We start from the raw sequence: 13,799 nt of genomic DNA, 5'->3' as shown, positions 1-13,799 counted from the left end.
AGTCCTTTTGCCCTTCCTATATGCAACCGATGTATTAGCTTGTTCACTATGAATAAAACAAGAAATTCCTACCACTGGGCACTTCACAGTGAGCTGTCATTAAAGCTGGTTTGCCCAGTTTCCCAAGTAACTCTATTATTGAAGAAGTTTCTTTAATATTACAGTCGCAGAAAATGTATCCTAGGTGATACCCAAATTAGTACTGGCAGATGGAAATATATTGCAATGCTCACAGGATTTGCTAACACTCACTGCTAAAGCTTGTATGTTTTCTCAGTGTGGTTGTGACCTGATGCAGATAACCAGACTTACACCACAAATTTTGAAATTTGTCTCTTCCACTGGCATCCGATCAATGGAATGACTAAAACAGACTCTTAGTTACTCACACTTAACCTTAGCCCTGGGTCCCAAGGGCTAAGCTATCGCCTCCATTTAGTCTCGTCTTGTTATCTTCAGCAAGTATACCAAAGATCTTGCTGAAGTAACTCAGATTACAAGAACAAGCCTACCTAGAAAGGAACTACTGGCTGCAAGTGACAATTAGGTTACTGGTTCACATTCAGCTCTGGGAAACAGCAAGGCATGCATAAGTATTTACAGGGAGGGCTTTGAAGGATTTTCCTAGCCTTACTTACTTGCATCTTCTCCTAATCACACATGATTTCTAGATTTGTCCCTCAAGGCAAGCGAACAGGTACCAGATAGACTCTCCACTTACCCTTTTAAATATTGCATCCTTTTTAAGACATTACTTAAGTGAGTCAGGTTTTAATTTGAACAGTGATGGTTACTTCCTACCCACAGTTCTGCTAAACAAAGCAGTACGGATCCAATCCTGCACAGAATATTTTTTTCAACAGCCAATTTCTTTCACATAAAAGCTGAGCCCCCAGCACCTGTATGAGACTCTTCCCTCCATTTTCTATTTCAAACATGGCAGATTTTTACAGTAGCAATAAATCACTATAGTAAAGACCTGTCATAAGTGTTACAAATACCACAAGTCTTAAGCCCTAGCGTCAAGCAGAGCTGTACTGAAAAGGAATTAGAATGCTGTGTTCGTACAGCTGTTCTCCAGGCACAACTGTACCGAGGCCAAACTACAGCAGCCTTAAAGTGAGCTGTTAAGAATAAAAAGCTTTGGGAACACAAAAGCAGTAACTGTACAAGTATATGCAAGAATTAAGTGCCGTTATGTTTGCTTTGCTTTTTGACTGTGTTTGACCTTTCAGAATTCACTGTAACACTTTAATTGTCATTGCTCTTCTGACCAAAATGTGTATTCCCGCTGCTATTAAAGAAAGAAAAAAAGATTTTAGGTGTTCAGAATCAGAGCGGTTCAAACGTCACCTACTATATCAGGTATGGCTTATAATTACTTCTTCCTGGAGCATGATTACACATGAAGGTGGAGGGAAAATAATAAAGGCGGCCTTGAAGAGATTTCAATTCAAATTTTCTTACAAGGGCTGAAGAGAAGTTAAGATATAAACCGTAAGGTTCTACTCTGAATCCACAGTGGGCCGGAAGCTGGGATCCCAGGTGTGAACATTTGGTTTGGAAAGAACTGCAGTATGTGTTGTAATTCTAAAAAGGATTTTAATAGCTTTTTAAAGTTCTATTCTATTTTTTAATGTTGCTGTTCTATTGAAAACATTCTAAAAATGCACTGGCCACAGGAAACCAGCAAATTGTGGGAATTATAAACAGGCCACAGCCAAGCAAGTGCAAATGTGTCAACTTGTGTTCCAGACAAACTCTTCTAGTTTGCACTTTGTTTATGAAATGACAGGGGCGCTATATATATATGTATTTACTCAATTATAAAATTAAAAATGAACTATTTTTTATTTTTATAGATTGATGTAATTCTGAGAATGCTGATGGAGTTCCGTGAGCTCCTTTTAGAAAAGAATGATAAATAATTAAGTTAATGATAAATTATTCCAGTGAGAACCTTAATGCCAAAACCATTAGATACCAAGATCTATTAGAGAACAGTCTGCAGTCATTACTACTAGGCTATGATAAAATGCTCTTAGGAATTTGGACATGTTATTATAAATTGTATTACTAAAAATATCTTTGAAAAATAGAAGTCATTACACTGGATCAAAAATCTTAGTTGAAATCCAGTCCTTGAGACAGATTTTGACATTTATTCTTAAAGAATCCATCCTTAACAGCAATCACTACCTTCTTGCCATGGTAAGATGTATTTAGCAAAAGGGTATTTTGCTCCTTTAAGATTTTTAGCGTATACATTCAGTTAATCAGATTCTACAATATGGGTTAAGATACTAAAAAGAATAATTTGGGACATGGTTTAGGAGGCATGGTGGTGTTGGTTGGACAGTTGGAACTGACCTTAGAGGTGCCTTCCAACCTTAATGATTCCATGACTTCTATTTCACTGAGTTATGAAAGTTAATTTTAAAATTAGGCTAATGAAAGAAAAAAAAATACTAGTGTGATACTTTTTTATTTTCCTGAATAAAGGAAATTGGAGCAATTAGGATACCCATTGCATTCAAATCAACATATTCTGAAGGACATTATTATGTCATCTTTGCATAGCACGGTAAAGCTCTAGCCATGGTCACGATCTAGTCACAGTTCTCTGCTAAACATATTGGCATATTGAAATACAGTGCACTATTTTTCATCTCTTTATAAGCTGGGCCTAAAAAACCTAGAATGTGGAACATCACTTGCCTGCAGGTGTCTGTCTTCATAACTCAAAGGACAAACAAAATACAGTCAGCTACCAGCAACGAGAATTGCTACCACAGATACACATAGAGTCTGTAAAATTATTAGAATCACCAAAGCTTTGATACTTATTGGCTTTAAAAGATTCATGGCTTAATTTTAGCCAAAAATTGTGTTTTTTTAAATTTTGATGCTAAGTACAGAAGAAACCTAGAAGAAAGCAAAGCAAGTCAATGAAGATGTTAAGGGGCAGGTGAAAGTTTAAGATTTTGGTGGTTTACACTTAGGATCACTCTAATCAATAAATTTTATTGGTTTTTACATCCTCAGTGTGGAAAGAAGGGCTCCAGGGAAAAAATTGTATACTACTCTCTATGTTAAAGGATTTTTTTAGTTTTCTCATAGGAAGTACAAGCCAGATAATTAGTGGAAACTGCAAAAGTATAGAAAGTTTAAAAATAATAGTTCCAAAAATATTAATCCCTATGATACTAATTCCTGTATCATAAAAGTATAATGATTTAAATATCCACAATGCTGTAGTAATTTTTTATACCTAAACCTGATAATTTTGTAGCTGGGATTGCATAAACAAATATGTCCAGAAAAACATAACTCACTTTCATTAACCTACAGTAAGCTAGGTTTTCTTTCTAGTTCTCCAATATCTTCTTTAGAGTCTCCCTATATTGACTTTTACTTAGTTCCTTCTCATTAAGACCTAGATTTGCATGAATGGGATTTGGAATGCATACTACCAGCAATAGGGATTTTGGCATTTTTATAAATCCAAACTCTGTTCATGCTGCACAAGCACCTTTTCTCCTCTTTTAAAATAAAGGCTACCCAGCCAGTGATGACTCACTGATGATCTGTATGAAAAACAAACATAAATAATTCTTAATGTTATAGACACACACACAAAAAAAAGATGGAATAAAACACAAACCAGTGCATTTGTGGATGACTGCACAGGCATTAAATGCAGGATATAGTTGTCTATTAAAAGGAACTGAAAAAACAGCTGGACTGTTGAACATGATGGTGCTTATCAGAAGATTCCAGTAGTCAAAACCGCCACCACAGTTATCTACCGCCATGGCAATTTCTTCAAAACACATCACACATATTTGTTGTGGTCCAAATTTAGAAGACACAGCTCAGGTAGCAGAACTAGGAATGCATAGTGGATAGAATATATATATATTCCTTTCTCTGATTTTCCTGAAAAATCTGGGGATAAAGCAGAAGGGTGGTTCCTCAGTTCCTTCACTGCCTTATCAAACCCTAAACGTCTCTCAGGACTCTGAAGAATCAAAAAGTTCTAAGAAATACAAAAACGCAGAGTGCACCTCACAGAAGGAAGGTAGGTTACACTCTAATTTGTCTGTGAGACTTCTGTGGATTCTACTCAGCGTATCATATGCCAGCTTTAATGTTACCTAGGATGGAGAGAGACAGAGCATTAACCAAACAGGAATATGAGAACTACCTTGGTAGGCATTTGGATCTGGAAAGCTCTTGTACAGAACATTTTCTAAGTATTTAGAGCATATTATCTTGCACACCACCTGAAAACAAGTAGTTCTACATTGACTGCAGTAACCCTTACATGAACCAGTACAGATGTTTCCCCTCAAGGCTCTTCAAATACATAAGCAAAGCCATCTGGATACTTACTTGAACCTCAAGAGTATGACCTCTCTTCATATTTGCATTAAAAAAAATAAAAAGACGGCTTGTGTAAACTCAACTTTTTCTTAAGGGAACCGACAATCATCCTTTCGTATTTTAAGTCTATAATTCACTTTGCCTTATTAGGGAATTAATCAAGGGAATTAGTTTGATTAACGTGGAAATCAGAAATTATTATTAGACAAAGATGTACTGGAAGATCATAAGACTACTTTCTGTCACTGAATGGGAAGCTCGTCATTAACACCTGTAGCTGATTCACTCTTATTAATACCCTAACTGTTACTAACAATAATTGGTGATGGAAAAACAACTGTTCTCCCATTATCTTACACAGTTATTTTCATTAACTAATGGAGAAATAGAGCAATATTCCAAGAAGATGCAAGATCTGCTACTGGGGGGCATGCATTACTAAGCCTTTTTGAAAGGCAGAATCCTGAGGATAAGTAACATGTGGCAATTTGTTTGGAAACAGAATGACATCTTCTGGGAGAAGCTGTAATTCTCATTACATCTTTTGTCTTTCCTTTTCCTACTTGTATTTCACAGCACAAAGTGTGCTGAAACACAGATAGTGTTATCTGGCACTACATTTACAGGTTTATCTCCATCTAAAATGAGCTGTCATTAAGACTCAAATTTACAATTCAGAAACATACACCTAGGATATTAATTCAATAAATATCTTAAGACCAATAAATCAGTGCTAAAATTACTTCATTGTGTTGGGGCTCTTGTCATACTTAATTTAAAGTATGTAATTTGTCAATGAACAGTATTAAAGGGCATTAGGCTGCTGACCGTGTGCTTAGAACCACAGAATCATTTGCGTTGGAAGGAACCTTTAAAGGCCATCTAGTCCAACCCTCCTGCCATGAACAGAGACATCTCCAACTAGACCAGGTTGCTCAGAGCCCCGTCCAACCTGACCTTGCATGTTTCCAGGGATGGGGGTTCTGCCACCTCTCTGGGCAACCTGGCCAGTGCTTCACCACTCTCATTGTAAAAAATTTCTTCCCTACAACTAGTCTAAATCTACCAGCCTTTAGTTTAAAAACATCACCCCTTGCTGTATTGCAACAGGCCCTGCTAAGAAGTCTGCCCCATCTTTCATACAGACCCCCTTTAAGTATTGCAAGCATAGCATCCATAATTCCAAAGAATAACCTTATCATGTATGAAAATGCAACTAAATTAGTTAAAACCAACAGCTATTTAGAGGTAACATAATAAATACATTACACAACAAAGCAAAGGCGTTAGAACTCAAAGAGCCCTTCTAGGCTACTACATCCATTTGTTTACTCTTCTACATAGCTGCAGGCAACTACAATGTAATCATTTTCATCAGTTCTTCAATGACCATCCTAGGCAGAACACTTAAATTCCACCACAGATTTACTTACAGATGCTTGTATGCATGCTTGCTCTTGCACAACATGGGTTTTGACCTTAAAGAGTTCTTTCTCTTTCTGGCCTTTATAGGCTCTGTCTGTTAAGAAAGAAGAATTCTGTCTCAGACCTAGCTGGCTGAGTTAACCAAATTGAAATCCTTAAAAAAATTCTTTTCATATGAGACAGATGATACATTTTCTTTTTTACCCATTACATTTTTTTAATGTTCATATGCAACTTCACACCTTTGATGACTGTAAATGACCCAAACATCACACAGTATTTCAGACAAGATATTACCAATGTCAGGACAATGGCATTAAAACTATATTTCTCCTAGAAACATGTTTCTTGATTAATTCCAGATTAATCTTTGCCATTTTCAGTCACATGGCCTCTACAGCACTCAGTTGATTTGGGATTAATTACTACATTCTGACTTCTGGAGTCTTGCCGGTTGCTCTCGAGTAAGATCTAGCTTTCAACAGGAATTACTAAAAGCATTATTATTGCTCTCTGTCCTATTAAATAACCTTCAAATTCTAATCCTCAAAAAAAACCCAAAACCAAAAAAAACCCCACAGTTTTCTGAAAAGTCAGTTTTCTCCTGTTTATCGAACACTTTTCTATACAGAAGTAGATTAAGTATTTACAGATGGTCAGGCAGCTGGATCAATACTCGTTTGGATCTGCAATATTTCTGTTGTCTGAAAAATTATCAAAGGTAGAACATTGACATAATTTAATTTTCATAAGTTCATGCTGCATTTCACATAACATGCCATTTTCCTTCATGTCTTTAGTTATCCTTTCCTCTCTAAATCACATACAAGGTCTTGCGAAGTACTGACTGCTAAGTTTTGCCTGCTTACATTTCCCCAGCATACGATGTTACCCTAAAGCAGACAATTCATTAAAAATCCTTGCTTAGGGACTTGCAATTGAAAGTTTCATTCTCTTCAGTAAACTGAGATGTAGATTATTTAGCATTAAATTATCCAACTTTGCTTCAATCCCAAATATGTATACACCTATATAATTGTTATGGCTGGTTTACTTCTTTGCTCTATGTTTGATACTATCCCTTGTTATGTGAAATTGAAAGAAACAAGTGTTTCTTGGCTAGTGACTATCTTAGCTCTACCTTACCCTATTTTCACTGCATGACAGTCCCAATTCTCTGACAGAAGAATTGCGTCCCATATATAAACCTAAATTTAAAAAAACAGACAATATGAAATTTACTATTTCAACTGAGCAGCAGAAAGTGTACTATCCATGGAACCTAAGGTAATTATTAATTTTGCAAATAAACAGATGTACAGTGGCATATTTAGCACATCTGTATAATTTTATAAAAGAGGAAGTAAAAATCTACAAGGCACTGGCCAAACTAGTGCCTGTTGTTATTGCAGGGAAAAAATAAAGAGTTAGTGTGGCAGTAATTTAGAATATATAACTTATAAGTTTCGTATGCTGTTTTATTAAAATATAATAAGCAAGAAGGACAGGCAGAAAAGCAAATAAGGAAATTGGATGATTAAATGATCTTAACAGCCAGTGGTGAATTGCCTGATTTAATTAATTTCTTGCCTAAAGTACTATTATTTTTTCTTTGATCTTTATAATTGTATTACAGAGTGTTCCTTGGTTAGACCAGATTCCACATAGTAAGTCTTTTATTTCTAACTCTTTCAATTGTTGCATTATATAATTTGTAAGCTGCTTTCCTTTGATACTTTCAGAACTCTTTTTTTAAAAAAAAACCTCTCAACTACATAAAAAAGTTATTTGAAAAGTAAAGTAAAACAAGGGGTCTTGTTTTGTTACCATTTTTAATGTATTTGTTAATATAACAGCTTTCAAGGGGGAAAATGAGTGTGAGTATACTACCTCCTAGCTATCTCATATTTCTTACTTAATAAAGATAATGCTTTACATAAGATGAGTGTATTGATTGTAGATAATAAGAATAATTTTTAAAACATAGAACCAAAATATTCTAGTCACATCAATCACAAAATGCTAAACTCCACACATCCAGCAATTCAATGGGACTGACACTGTCATCATACCTAATCCCCTGCTGTAGTTATACAACCCCAGAGAAGTGCCTCCAGGATTAGAAATGCTGTTAATCTGTGCTGACTCCACTCGAATTCAGGGACAATACAACTATTTCCATGTCTACATCTTCTTAAACCTGTGTAAGAGCTTACTCCTCTCTCAGTTTCAAAACAGATAATGATTCTTCTCTTAAAATGGACTTCCTATGGAAAGAGTGAAACTTAAATTGAAATGTCAGGTTTGGTTTTAAAAGGGGGAAAAAATAAAATCAAAGAGTCCTCTTAGTTTCATTTTTGCTTACGTATGAATGAAAAATAAACACAAGCCTTTTAAAGAGAGTAAAGAGCTAGCTGGTGATGGCTACATTAAGGTAGTGTTGTTTGTACTGTTTTAGCACAGGAATACTGCCCTACCCATGAATGAATGTTTTCATTGTACAGCTCTGTAACTCAGTGTTAAATATGCAAAGTATCACAGTTGGGAATTTAAAGAGGCTGCTGAGGAGGGTCATGCGCTACGATGACAAAGTGGAAGTGCTCAAATTATCTAGCTTACAAAAAAACAGTGAAGAGAAAATTTGATTGCATCCTGAAAATACCTGAATGAGGAACCTGCTTTCTGATCTAATAGATAAAAACATATCCAGATCAAAGGACTGGAAGCTTGTGCTAGACAAATGTAGAACACAAATAAAATTATTTTTTTTCCCCCAGCAATAAAAATAATTAACTACCGGAACAATTTATTACAGGTTGTGGGAACACCAACGAATGTTTTAAAACTCAAATGATCTTACTAAATGAGTGAATATGAATTTATCTAGTAAATACATTGGCCTAGTTCAGTCAACATGAGATTAAATGATGCCAGAGTCAGTTACAGGATTGGAATCTATCACGGGAGATCCACACTTTCTCTAATCAGGAAAGTATTTTCACCCGTGGCAATACAAAGTGGCTATATCTAATCATCTGCGGACCAAATTATTTCAAAACACATTGGTTGAACAGGATTTATATTTGACAGACTACCAAAATGCTACAGAAGCATCAATCTTCAGAAAATGTCTTTGTTAGGAAAACAAAAAAATCTGTGGGATGCAGGATCTCTGAGGCATACAAATATCTGAAGAAAGTATATTTCTGCATCTTTACATTGTGTATGTGTTTTATGAAAGCATGGAGCCTCCCTTACCGATGAACAGGTAAAAGTAGGAATAAGAAATAACACTAAGACCTGTATTTTTATTGCTAGGCTTTTCATGCTTTAAGTAGAGTCTCTGTGGAAAAATAACATGAGACTAGAGACCATGGATTTCACTGGACACATTTATTGTATATAATATTTTAACTATTTATCTTGAAGATTCTGTAACAACCCAGGAAGTATTTACTAAAATTACTAAATGCAGTAATTTGCCTCTTCACAGGGCAATGCTAAATGCTTCATATGAAATAAGTTTAACAGCATGATACTTCAGAGAAATGAGGAAAAACTCCACTTCTTTCAGCTCCAGAACAAGGTAAAGAGAAAATGCAAGCTATCATAACTGGTTATAAATAAATGCAAACTTTTGCTGCAATTTTATTTTACAGGGAATGAAGATGTGACATTGAACTTTAGAAAGTGGATAAAATATTGAATAGGAGTTTTGCAGAGAGGCAGAAAGAAGCAAGCGCTGGAATCTCCGCTCCAGAAACCCCGCTAATGGGAGAAATGACGCTACCAACTACCAGGTAAGAAAAACGGCTGGAGAAAACATAGTGAGAGAAGTGAGAAGTACAAAGGAGCTGAACAAGCATGCTTTGGCTAGGCATATGTTCAGACTGCTTTGTACTTTTCTTTTACGATTTTACTTCTACTACCAGTTGCTTTTGTTAAGCTGTGGAGTCAAAGGCTTGTGTGAGGAAGTGTTGGGTTCCAGCGAGGACTCTGTGCAGGCACAAATCCATGCTCCTCTACTTGGTGAGCAACAGTTTACAGCTTTGGAAAACCTGTAAGACCACCACAGATAAGCGAGCCTTTCTTTTGTAAGGTTACTCAATTGCCCCCTCTGCCCCTCATTAATTTCAAATGGGTTACACCTCATTTTATGAGCTGGTCTTGCTAGTATTAAAATATTGATTACGTGGAAATTTAATGAGCTGTTTTCTTTGGATTATTCTAGTCCATGAATGGAAAGAATGGTAATTACAAGCATGATATTGATCATCACAACTTGTGATAGCTGTGCTCCTTCTTCACCAAGTTAAATGCAGTTTGCAGTAATACGTGCCAGAAGTGACTGGACTTAAAAGGCACACCTGAAGATCAAAGGGGTACTTAAAACATTAAAACTTCCAATCCACGAGGTGAGGGGGTTGGACGTGCATCTCTGAAACATGTAAACACTCAGTATTACTGCCTGATTTCCCAAAGTCACAGTGAAGACAGAATGAGGTTTTCCCAGCCATTTCAAAGGAAGAATAAATTTCCAAAAGAAACAGCTTGCCATTTGTCTCTTTTCTTAGCTTGTTACAAGCTTCAGAATGAATAATTAATAGTGGGGTTTTTTAGAAAAAGGTATTTTATGGCACTTGTCTCAGCTGTTGGTACTGTGCCCTTAGCTGGAAAGGGCTTACAAGTTTCAAACATCTTGGGCCTGTTGTAATAACACACATGGAAAGAATTGCTATCCAGAAAACCAGTTCTAGAGCTGTTGAATAAGGGGATTTCAGCCATGGGAGTGAAGATTAAATCAGGTCTGTCACTTGAAGAGTATGTCTGATGGAGAAAGCCAGTCTAATGCATATTTCGACTTGTAACTATGACAACTCAAAGAACCTCTCCAATACAGATAAGAGCTGTGTGTTGCATTAACATTTAAAGTGTAAATGAATAAGTTATACTTCTTTTCGAGAGAAAATATTTGCTCTCTAATCATAAGATTTTAATAGTCAGACTTTCATATTTCCACCTCACAAAAATGACAAAGAGATTTCTTAATTTTGCTGCTGCTGTGGTGTTTGTAGACAGGGTTCAGCAAGACAAAGTTAAATGACTAAATTATAAGCACTTTAGGAAGTTATCATCATTGTCACAATGCTGCCCCATGCCTAATAAGTAATAAATACAAGTGTTCCTTTCACCTGCAGTTCCAGCAACACAGCTTCCATTCTTCTGAAACATAGTTTTAGTTTTTTAAAAGCGACAGTCCTTGTGACTTAAGATAATGCTGGGACAAAATATGACTGCATTTCTTTCAGTAATCATCAACACTGGAACTAATATCAGTTAGAAGGCAGCAGCCTGTGTCATCACAAAACAGGAAGAAAAATATAATCTATCAACCTTGGTTGAGGCTCTGATAGGCTTTTAGATACGCACTCTGATAGGCTTTCAGAGCTCAATGACAAATAATATAATCTAAAAAAATATTACTAATTCTTCAGTGAAATCACGTGTATTTTAAGGGAGGATACAATTCTATGAATGCTGCAGAAACATATTATTCCTGCATTTCTACATAAAATGAAATGTAGTTTTATATGTACACAGTTATGCAATAGAACATGCAGCTGTGAAAGAAGCGCAATGGTAGGCTTGTTTAAAAGTACGCAAATTGTGCTACAATACCTTAAGCTCAGCATACACTTGTGCATACACATACTTATGTGATTTTAAACAAATTATGTTTCACTAACTTTATAAAACTGCTCATCTGTTTAAAAATAAATCTGCGTGTAAGAATGCACAAAAGCAAAATCTGTTTTCTATCAACACTTAAATAATCTTTACACTTTTCACCCCAACAGATTCAGAATATATGGCCATTACAACACTTCTGCATTTTTAATCTGAATCCCGTATTTAACAGAATGCAAAATCCTGTTGAAGAGAAAAAGTTAAACTTGCCATAACGAGAAGTCTAAGAACTTCAGTGAAATATTCTGGGATCCCCTTACAGAAAGAGACCGATGTTGAACAGCAGCTGTGGAAAATGTAAATTTGACTTAATCCCCCTGGGCTGGTTACTGACTCAACTTGTGACTTTTCTTATTAAGCATAAGCTGTAGCTTATCATATCTTAAAATACATAAATAATAATCTAGGTTAGCAAAGTTACCTTCTAGAAAGAATTATTACCTTTATAGCCGTGGGAATAGGCAAAGTCTGCAGAGCAGAATTTCCAAAATACTTACCACGGTTTGATGGTTGACCTGGATCACCTCGTCACCAGCATGGATTTTCTTACACTGGTCAGCAGGAGACTAAGGACAAAAGATGATAAATATCTTACATGAAGGGTGCAGAGGGAGAAGGGAAGAGCAGGAATTAAAGCAACGATTGTTGAAGGAGGCAAGAAAGCTATGCCCAATGAAGTATTTTTGTTATCAAATAACAATAATTGGTCATATTTATAAAAACTGTGTTTATAAGGAACTATGTTTTTTCCTGGTTACAGCTGGCAATTTGACAAAATAATCTAGAATCCCCTTCCATTGGTGATGAACAGCCTTTGTGACTGGTTGAACTATTCTAGCTTCTTTACCTCTCTGTGGGGCGTATGAGCAATCACAATCTTGCTGGGAATACACCGAGTGAAATTACATCACATATCTGTAAAGTCAACAAATACTGAGCTTATTGCATGTTCAGGGACCAGGCTGCATCAAGTGCGCCTGTAACAGAAAAGACAGCATCTTCTAATCACATTAAAATGGATTCAAACCCATTGAAAAGCTATTTGAACATGGTCCGCTGCTATTTAGCAAACCATTTTTAAATGCCTCAGTGAAACCAGATCTTAAAGTTGTAAGACAAATCTGTAAGGTGTGCAGGAGATCAGCAGTCATACTCAGGAGTGGAGAACTGGGAATTCATGGCGACTTACTTGCATTGTGCACTAGCTTACAAGAGTGTTCTACTGACACAGAGTACACCAATTGAAATTCAAGAGAAAATAATCACGAAAGAATTAAAGAGCTGAGACATCACCTTGAGAAGTAAATCACAGTGGAAGTTAGCTATTAAGGAAGTAGACCAGCCAGGAGACTTGGACAAGGTTGAATGTTTACTCTACTTGTTAGAAACTGAGTCAGAGATAGGACAGATTGTCCCATCTCAAACAATGCAGAAATGTTTAAAGCAAAATACTCTTCAAGTAACAGCTCAAGTTCCCCGTCCAAGCAAGCAGACTGCTAAGAAAGGCAGAAAAAGAGCCACTTGCAGCTACAGAGAGTGGTCTAGCTCTAATACTGTTGAAGAAGTTCCTCACAGAAAAGGACTTATGGTTTGGGCTGAACTATTGGAAAGCGGCTCTTTTGAGAAGGACTTGGGAGTGCTGGTGGACAAGCAGCTGACCACGAGCCAACAATGTGCCCTTGTGGCCAAGAAGGCCAACAGTATCCTGGGATGCATTAAAAGGAGTGTGGCCAGCAGATTGAGAGAGGTTATCCTCCCCCTCTACTCTGCCCTAGTAAGACCACATCTGGAGTCCTGTGTCCAGTTTTGGGCCCCGCAGTTTAAGAAGGATGTGGAACTCCTTGAGCAAGTCCAGCAGAGAGCTATGAAGATGATCAGGGGACTGGAGCATCTCCCATATGAGGAAAGGCTGAGAGACCTGGGTTTGTTCAGCCTGGAAAAGAGAAGACTGAGGGGGGATCTCATCAATACCTATAAATATTTGAAGGGTGGGTGTCAGGACGATGGGACTAGGCTCTTTTCATTAGTGCCCAACGACAGGTCAAGGGGCAACGGGCACAAGTTGGAACATGGGAAGTTCCACCTCAATATGAGGAAAGACTCCTTTGCTGTGTGGGTGCCAGAGCAGTGGCACAGGCTGCCCAGAGAGGTTGTGGAGTCCCTTCCCTGGAGACATTCACACCCCGCCTGGACGCGGTCCTGTGCCCCTGCTCTGGGTGTGCCTGCTCAAGCAGGGGGTG

The 13,799-nt window shown here is 37.0% G+C and overlaps 1 protein-coding gene across 2 annotated transcripts in view; it reads right to left on the bottom strand.

Annotated features, from left to right (window-relative positions):
- LOC142063197 (connector enhancer of kinase suppressor of ras 2-like) overlaps positions 1 to 13,799 on the bottom strand; it is a 214,048-nt gene that overhangs the window by 73,693 nt on the left and 126,556 nt on the right. For both annotated transcript variants that reach the window (XM_075106632.1, XM_075106631.1), the window contains exon 8: positions 12,057 to 12,125. In XM_075106632.1, the coding sequence (XP_074962733.1) occupies positions 12,057 to 12,125 (69 nt within the window). The remainder of the gene's footprint in view (positions 1 to 12,056; positions 12,126 to 13,799) is intronic.

Source organism: Phalacrocorax aristotelis, chromosome 11 (assembly GCF_949628215.1).
Source record: "Phalacrocorax aristotelis chromosome 11, bGulAri2.1, whole genome shotgun sequence".
NCBI lineage: Eukaryota > Metazoa > Chordata > Aves > Suliformes > Phalacrocoracidae > Phalacrocorax > Phalacrocorax aristotelis.
Note: the sequence above shows the minus strand (reverse complement) of the source record. Positions and strands in the feature narration are given on the sequence as shown.